Raw genomic sequence first — 9,122 nt, forward strand, 5'->3', positions numbered from 1 at the left:
GTCCCGTCCAGAGACAAGCTGTTTCGTTTTGAGGCTTTGTTCAAACCGACCATCGAAAATACTCGTACTAATGAATGTTTTTTTTTCATCGGTTGTTGCGTTAAATTTTACCCAGATACAATAGTGCTATTTTCTGATTGGCTGTTGTGTAGCCTCTTGTTTTGATTAGCTAAGTGTCAGGCTCGACTAAGAGCTCCAGAGGAGACGCGCTTGATTCCTGCCCGGTTCCATAGACACAGCGATGCGGACAGATACATTCTGGGCTCTGCGGCTTATTAAAAATATATAATAAATAGTCAAAAAGTTAGGGGGGCACGGTGGCTTAGTGGTTAGCATATTTGACTCACACCTCCAGGGTCGGGGTTCGATTCCCGCTTGTGGAGTTTGCATGTTCTCCCCGTGCCTCGGGGGTTTCCTCTGGGTACTCCGGTTTCCTTCCCCTGGTCCAAAGACATGCATGGTAGGTTGATTGGCATCTCTGGAAAATTGTCCGTAGTGTATGAGTGTGTGTGTGTGTGTGTGTGCCCTGTGATGGGTTGGCACTCCGTCCAGGGTGTATCCTGCCTCGATGCCCGATGACGCCTGAGATAGGCACAGGCTCCCCGTGACCCGAGAAGTTCGGATAAGCGGTAGAAAATGAATGAATGAGTCAAAAAGTTTTTCTGTGAGAGAAGTACGATGTGTGGCGGGAGAACGTGACAAAAGACCGACATGAGGGACTGTCACTCATACGATCTATCTTGTACTTTACACCTCCAGTGTTATATCGAGTGTTCCATTGTTGTTGTTTATTTCCTCTCTGCCCTCGCTCCTTCCTGGGGGAATCCGTCCCAGTTTCGAAATTTATTTTAAACAGAGGCTCGGACGTTGTTCAGTCACAGCCATTCAGACCTACAGTAAAGGAATTTTCCAGCTTCTTATAACTTAATCCTTGTTCCACATCTGTTGTGTGGTCGTGTTTGATTACCAGCGACAATCATTTTGACACGTTTCCTTGTAAAGACTCGATTATGATGTCTAAAAATTTGTGGTTAATTCTTGCCAACCATGATTTATAGATCCTGAGGTTCTGTAGAAGTTCTGCCTTTCCTGTCAGAGATGGTTATACGTAGGAACATTTCTGAGACTCACAACTATCCAAAGATATATTTACGGGACCGATATTTTCCGAAGGCGGTGTGTCTTTTACACACGGATGATCCGAACGCAACAGCCACACCGGCACGTCCGACAGAGTTAAACTCGTCCTCGGTTGATTTGGATTTGAGGCCTGGCAGCAGCTGTGTGTGTTCGTGTTGTATTTGGTGTGTGTCAGAGACTTGTTAAGGTCAGACTGAGCAAACCTTGCAGTGCTGAAAAGACTGAAGTAGGCTCGGAGCACCTCGGCAGGGGTGCCACCGTCCGTATATCTCTGCTAGCAAATGGATTTGTCCTGATAAGATCAGCAGGCAGAAGGCGTGAGATAGTAGTGTGTACGGCTCTGTAGGTTCCTGAAGGCTCGATGAAGATCTCCGGGCGGGGAAAAAGGTGCTTTATATATTCCAGAGACATCATCAGCTTCCTGCTCCGGCAGGATATAAAGATGTCTCAGAGTCCTGGGTGCTTTTCCGAATCTATCTGCACTCTAATCACCACCCCGCTGACAACTCTTTTACACACAAACACACACACATACACACACTCCATGTAGCCTTATCTTTAACCTTGTCTCGCAGTCTCCTTTCTCTCGCCTCGCTTCCTCTCCCACCCACGCTGTTGTATACCGATTCCTCCGGCGCCCCCACCACCCTGCTCAGTCATCGCCATTTCTGGAGTGGTACGTTCTCTGTGTACTTTTTACACCAATGCTATCAGGCAACCATAGAATTAATGGTTTGGTCTATAAACCTTCAGTTTCCACTTCTGATCTGCTGGGATCTTGGTTCTTCCCCATTTGAGTAATTTAGTATTTTGTCAACGCAAGGCTGTACACAGGTATCATTAAGTCACTGGGTAATGATACGTATATAAGAAGGAGCATATAAAGTGATCCTAGGCTCACTGCACATACACCGTCTTATATTTTATATTCACGGCCTCGAGTCTTTTGAAGCTAGTCTTGTAAGCTGCGGTCTTAGTGCCTATTTCCTTTACTGTACTGTTTCGGTTGCCAAAGTCAGCCGAGTGGATCGTTCCTGCGGAAGCACACGGTTCTTGGCCACATGTTGCAACAAAAAGTACCAGACTCTAAAGTGACAGTGACGTACGGCTAAGTACGGTGACCCATACTGCACATCCAAAGTGCACACACACACAGCAGTGAACACACACACACACACACACACACACACACACACCGTGAGCACACACCCGGAGCAGTGGGCAGCCATTTATGCTACGGTGCCCGGGGAGCAGTTGGGGGGGTTCGGTGCCTTGCCCAAGGGCACCTCGGTCGTTGTATTGCCGGCCCGAGACTCGAACCCACAACCTTAGGGTTACGAGTGAAACTCTCTAACCATTAGGCCAGGTTTTCCCCGACAACCGCTAGAAGTCTGGACTAACCCAGAACCAGCACCAGCTTTCAGTGTGCAAATGTTAATCCATTGTTGAAATCTCATCCTTTAAGCCATTTGAAAGGAATACCAGCTTTACCATCAAATGGTTTGTTGCCACTTGTCTCCTACGATGAAACATTGCTATCCAGATGTGTCCGGTCCCTTTCACGATCACATCACCCTCATTCAAAGATAAGGTTGTGCCGTTCACCATCGACTCCGATTGAGAGAGAATCTTCTGGATCGACAGAATCTTCTCATCCATCCAGTAGAGCTCCAGATACTCGTAAAATTTGTGTCAAGGTATATTAAAGATGTTCTGGTGGATCTGGTGTAGACTCAGATGTTATATATGTTTGGATTCTTTGCTCTATCTAGCGTACGAGGTAGACAATGAGTCAGGCGTTAGACACCTGATCAGTTGATCTTCACTTTAGTAGGCAGCAGTAATGGCAGAGCAGAACAGGAAAGCAGCAGTAGAGGTGGTGGTGTTTTGTGCCTGGATGTAGGTTAGATTCTTCCGGAGCTTGCACATGTCCTTACGAGCTCATGCTGTGATATATACTGGAGAGTAAGGAGAGAGGACGGTCCCTGCGGAAATAGCAAAAACGGTGGATCTCACTACTCTGGCCTATGATCTACTTCCAAGAGCCTTCGGGTTATGAAACATTAGGTTTATTATTGGTACGAAAAATATGTTCTATAAAAGTGCACCCTCCATTTTAACTGTTCTACAACAAAACTGATGTATGTACACAAACTTTCCTTAAAGTTGCATCTGAGTTAAAATAAAATCTTGTGCTATAAGATGTGCTATAAGGTTTTACTTGGACTCTGTAACTAGGGATACTGTAAAACTCACCATTGCTACTACTACTGCTACTGCTACGTTACCTAGCTTGCTAGCAATCACAACTATGGTTTCGTTTTTCCTTTCTGAAATGTATATTGGTGGTATTTTGTTTCCGAGGAAAGGAATACATAAATGTTTAAAGTAACAGGCTGTGCACAGGTTGTGATCTCTTTGGCTAAATGGTTAGCGACTTCGATTTCTCCACCTCAGCTTGACGAGGGCTACGAGAGTGGCGCCATTTGCCTTTCGGTGCACTTTTCTTCCTGCTATTACTGTTTGTCTGCTGATTTATTCATGCCAGCAGTGATTAGAGGTCAGACAGAAGTTCCTTTGAGGGCTACGTTGCTTATTAACTCGTGTGGATATGTAACACCTGCTTCTTTATTTTTGAACCTTGCTTTATATCTATTACTGTAGGGGTTCTTAAATCAGCCCAATATTAATTAATCCATGTATTTCAATTATGGATCATTCATTCATTCATTTTCTACCGCTTATCCGAACTTCTCGGGTCACGGGGAGCCTGTGCCTATCTCAGGCGTCATCGGGCATCGAGGCAGGATACACCCTGGACGGAGTGCCAACCCATCACAGGGCACACACACACTCTTATTCACTCACACACTCACACACTACGGACAATTTTCCAGAGATGCCAATCAACCTACCATGCATGTCTTTGGACCGGGGGAGGAAACCGGAGTACCCGGAGGAAACCCCCGAGGCACAGGGAGAACATGCAAACTCCACACACACGAGGCGGAGGTGGGAATCGAACCCCCGACCCTGGAGGTGTGAGGCGAACGTGCGAAAGACTAAGCCACCGTGTCCCCCCCATATGTACTATGTCTTTGTTATTCATTTTACACTTATTAAACTTAGTTTTTCTTAAAGTACTACAAATTATGGTGTTCGTTCGTTTAATCAAACAGCGTATCCTAGTAAACCATAAGGATTTTTTTTCTAAAGGTCTCTTACACTTTCACAACATCTAAAGCTGATGATTTATTCCTAAATATCTGGCATGCTACACACTTCTCTCTGTAGTTTATATTTGGCAACTCAGATATGAAAGTTGTGCTCGTACCGAAATGCGTCAGGGAGACGCCGAAGACACCGAATAGCCAAAATTGTAGAGGCAAAAAAATAGCTGATAAAATTGTAGATTTTCTTCTTAAATATCACCAAACAACTAGATCTTTTTCTCTTTCCAGGCAGCAGCCGAATACGTGAAAACTCGCCTGCCAGATGTCCTGAAGCAGAACCTACAGAGTTATGAGAAAGAAAAAGAAAACAGTCTTTTATCGTACCAGTCCATCCTGCAGCAGCAGATCCTCAATGTGGACAAGGAGATGCTGGAGAAGCTCTCTGCCACCTATGATGAAGCAGGTGAGATGTTATGCAAAGGATATCAGGAAATTGGGTGGGGGTGGAAAGGGAGGGGTGTTTACACTTTTCACATAATGCATCTGGGTTTCTGAGCTTTTCTGAGTTTGCATCTCCATGCTTCGGTCGGGATCTTCTACACTGGTCATGGGTTTCTCTTAGGTTTCTCTTAGGTTTTTTTTAGACTAGCCAAGAAAATAGATCCGCCAGTTGTAATGGGAACACCTTGCATTCCATTTCATGAAGATTTGGAACCAGTAGAAGATGAATATTCATTCATAGGAACTTGTTTTAAGTATTTGATTGGTCAGAAGAACGAATAGTAATAGCTGACAGAAAGTCTACATGAACTCAGATAATTACTCTGGATAACATTGTGCGTAGAAGAGCATCTCGGGCGTCAGCCAGGACCAGGAGCTCTAAACGGACAGTTGGAGATCGGCTTTTCCCCAGAAAATATTTCCTGTGCTGCTTTAGCTGGTGTGAATATTGAGTTAGAGAAAGAAAGTCTTATCTTTGTCAACATATGCTTCCTGTACTATTTAATTAAAGGTTTGTCTTTCTGTGGCATCTCATAATTATCCAAAGATCCCTCTGTGGCAAGAGATGAAAGGAGAGAGAGTGAGAGAGAGAGCGAGAGAGAGAGAGAGAGAGAGAGAGCAGAGAGGAGAGAAGAGGAGATGGCGAGAGTAGGAGAGCTGCCGAGGATGAGAGGAGAAGAGCAGAATGGGAGAGAGAGAGAGACAGACGAGAGGGAGAGCGAGAGCGAGAGAGAATGAGGAGAGAGAGAAGAAGAAGCGAGAGGAGAGTGATAGGAGTGAGGAGAGAGAAGAGAGATCGCAACGGGGATCGAGAGAGGACCGAAGAGAAGAGGGGATAGAGAGAGAGTAGAGAGAGGGAGAGGTGAGAGTGGTAGAGTAGAGAGTCGAGAGAGGAGAGAGGGGAGAGAGAGGGAAGAAACGGAGAGAGAAGAGTTGAAGAGAGAGAGAAAAGGAGAGGAGGAGAGAGTGAAGAGAGGGAGAGGAGCAAGGAGGGCATGAGATGAGTAGGGGCAGAGGCCAGAGATAGGAGGCAGAGAGAGAGAGAGAGAGAGGAGAGAGAGAGAGAGAGAGGGAGACAGAGGAGAGAGAGAGGGAGAGCTGAGAGGGGGCATGAGCGGACGGAGGGAGAGAGAGAGAGAGAGAGAGGAGAGAGAAGAGAGAGACGAGAGAGAGGAGAGGATAATGACGAGGAAAGACTCCTCAATCCCCCTCTCCTTATAGGTAGAGCTGAGAAAAGAGAGTACGAGAGACTCACTACAGAGGAGGGGAGAGAGAGAGAGAGAGAGAGAGAGAGAGAGAGACACTCCTCTACCTCTCTACTAAAAACCCCTCCCTCGTTTCTTACCCCTGAGCTTCTCCTCGAGAGAGGACAGACACCAATGAGAGAGAGAGAGAGAGATACACACACAGAAGAGAGAGAAAGAGAGCGAAGAGAGCAGAGAGCACTGAGAGAGAGAGACACACATCGAGATATAGAGAGAGGAGAGACGAGAGAGACGAGACACCCAGACAGAGAGAGAGACACACACAGAAAGAGAGAGATACACACACAAAGAGAGAGAGAGAAACACACACACAGAGAGAGAGATACACACACAAACAGAGAGAGAGAGAGAGAGAGAGAGAGACAGAGAGAGACAGAGAGAGACACACACACACAGAGAAAGAGAGAGAGACACACACAGAGAGACACACACACAAAGAGAGAGAGACACACACACACACACACACACACACACAGAGAGAGAGAGAGAGACACACACACACACAGAGAGAGAGAGAGAGAGAGAGAGAGAGAGAGAGAGAGAGAGAGAGAGAGAGAGAGAGAGAGAGAATGAAGAAGCTGTTATTTCCTTCTCCACTATAACCAATGATGTCATTGTAGTAAGATTACATGACATATGATCATCTTAATCATGGATGCAGTGTTTCCTGTTTGTCAGATTGGGTTCCTAATTGGCCGTCATTGGTGAAGCTCTCTGTCACGCTGTGTTTTTATCTTTACACACTACCTGTTATACTATACCTTAAGTGTATGTGGTGAAACCAACATTTTTACAAAATTCCTCTTAATATATAGTTCAGTTTAGCAATTTTAGACGGCTCCCGCTTTTCATCAAAAAAAAAAGAAAGCAAATTATGTTTAATTACTTTTAATTACACAAAATCGGTCCTATTATGAACTATAAAAGCCTTTGTGTATAAACTGAATACCTGAGTTAGTTTTCCAACAAGCTCTTAGGTGTAGTATTACATATTTTTGGGCATGTGGCACTCGGAGGCTGCCCTAGATATGCACACAGACATGAAGTGTTTTATTCATCTGTGCCACTTTCCCCAAAAGCACTGATGCTTTATTGATGATGAAATCGAGCAAGGAAGAGAAGGTTGAAAAATTCATAGCTGAAAACCGTCCATCTCTCCACATTCATCTCAGTTTGCTATTTCTAAAGCTAGGATCTTTGCTCACTGATCGTAGCGATAGTTATGCGGTGATCGGACGTTTACCTCGCAGCTGATTTTATATTACTCAGCGTTTCTGTTTATTAGCGTTTATCAGTATCCGTTCAAAAATCCTAATACGTCTGGGTTTGATGTTACCGAAATAATTGATATTCATTCATTCATTCATTCATTTTCTACCGCTTATCCGAACTTCTCGGGCCATGGGGAGCCTGTGCCTATCTCAGGCGTCATCGGGCATCGAGGCAGGATACACCCTGGACGGAGTGCCAACCCATCGCAGGGCACACACACACTCTCATTCACCCACACACTCACACACTCACACAATTTTCCAGAGATGCCAATCAACCTACCATGCATGTCTTTGGACCGGTGGAGGAAACCGGAGTACCCGGAGGAAACCCCCGAGGCACGGGGAGAACATGCAAACTCCACACACACAAGGCGGGAGGTGGGAATCGAACCCCCAACCCTGGAGGTGTGAAGCGAACGTGTTAACCACTAAGCCACCGTGCCCCCTGAAATAATGGATATATTTCACTGTATTCTCTGAACATTTCAAAAACTTCTTGGATGGTCTTGAAGACGAAATTCCGATATATAAGACCAAAAAACAGATATATATAAAAACAGATTCTTCCATGTTCTTCTAGGGTCTCCTGATTTGACATCTGCCAGAGTAACAATAAAGAAGAGCCAGTGCGCACTTCAGCCTTGTTTTCCAGTTCTTCGCTGACGGTTGTAGAACCCGAGGTGGTCTTCTGATCTTGTAGCCCGTTCAGCTCGACTTCCGATATATTCCGAGATGCTTTTCTGCTCACCGTGGTTATAAAGAGTGGTTATTTGCGTAGCCATAGCCTTCCTGTCAGCTAAACCAGCCTAACCGTTCATCAGTGAGGTGTTTACAGCTACAGAACTGCAGCTCTTTGGAAGTTTATGCTTTTTGTACCAAACTCCACAAGACTGTTGTGGAAGGAAAATCTCATGAGATCATCAGTTTTCTGGAATATGTAAACAAGCCCATCTGGAAGTAACAAACATAGGCCAAAGTCACTGAGACCACTTTTTTTTTCCTGTTGTGATGTTTAATGTAAACATTAACTGAAGCTCTTGACTTGTTCCTTCAAGATGTTATGTGATTGGACGATTACATGACGTTTGCTTATCTTAATAATAAGCACGATAAATTAGCGACAAGGCGGGCACGGTGGCTTAGTGGTTAGCACGTTTGCCTCATACCTCTAGGGTTGGGGGTCGATAACCGCCTCCACCTTGTGTGTGTGGAGTTTGCATGTTCTCACCGTGCCTCGGGGGTTTCCTCCGGGTACTCCGGTTTCCTCCCCCGGTCCAAAGACATGCATGGTAGGTTGATTGGCATCTCTGGGAAATTGTCCGTAGTGTGTGAGTGAATGAGAGTGTGTGTGTGTGCCCTGCGATGGGTTGGCACTCCGTCCAGGGTGTATCCTGCCTCGAGATAGGCACAGGCTCCCCGTGACCCGAGAAGTTCGGATAAGCGGTAGAAAATGAACGAATGAATGAGGATTATCAAAATATTTGAATATTTTGTGGCTTCTGGTTCCTTTTCAGTTTTAATAATCAACATAAAGCCCAAGATCCCACAACGATCAAACAAGTCTGTAGTCTTAAAGGCTCATAACAAATTTGTTTCCATATTTTTTTGGTTTGGTTCCTTGTCTTGTCTTGTCTTGTCTTGTCTTGTCTTGTCTTGAGGGTATAGCCTAATAAATTTTTTATGTTTTTTTAAATCATATTATAAATGTATTGTTTTTTCTACGTTCAGAAACCCTGGAGTGTCCAAACATCCAATTAAACTCTATATAA

The 9,122-nt window shown here is 45.0% G+C and overlaps 1 protein-coding gene across 3 annotated transcripts in view; it reads left to right on the forward strand.

Moving 5' to 3' along the window:
• The window catches only part of ppm1lb (protein phosphatase, Mg2+/Mn2+ dependent, 1Lb), a 77,018-nt gene that overhangs the window by 53,688 nt on the left and 14,208 nt on the right, over positions 1 to 9,122 (forward strand). For all 3 annotated transcript variants that reach the window (XM_027153308.2, XM_047806633.1, XM_027153309.2), the window contains exon 2: positions 4,602 to 4,776. In XM_027153308.2, coding sequence (XP_027009109.1) covers positions 4,602 to 4,776 — 175 coding nt within the window. The remainder of the gene's footprint in view (positions 1 to 4,601; positions 4,777 to 9,122) is intronic.

Source organism: Tachysurus fulvidraco, chromosome 22, assembly GCF_022655615.1.
Source record: "Tachysurus fulvidraco isolate hzauxx_2018 chromosome 22, HZAU_PFXX_2.0, whole genome shotgun sequence".
NCBI lineage: Eukaryota > Metazoa > Chordata > Actinopteri > Siluriformes > Bagridae > Tachysurus > Tachysurus fulvidraco.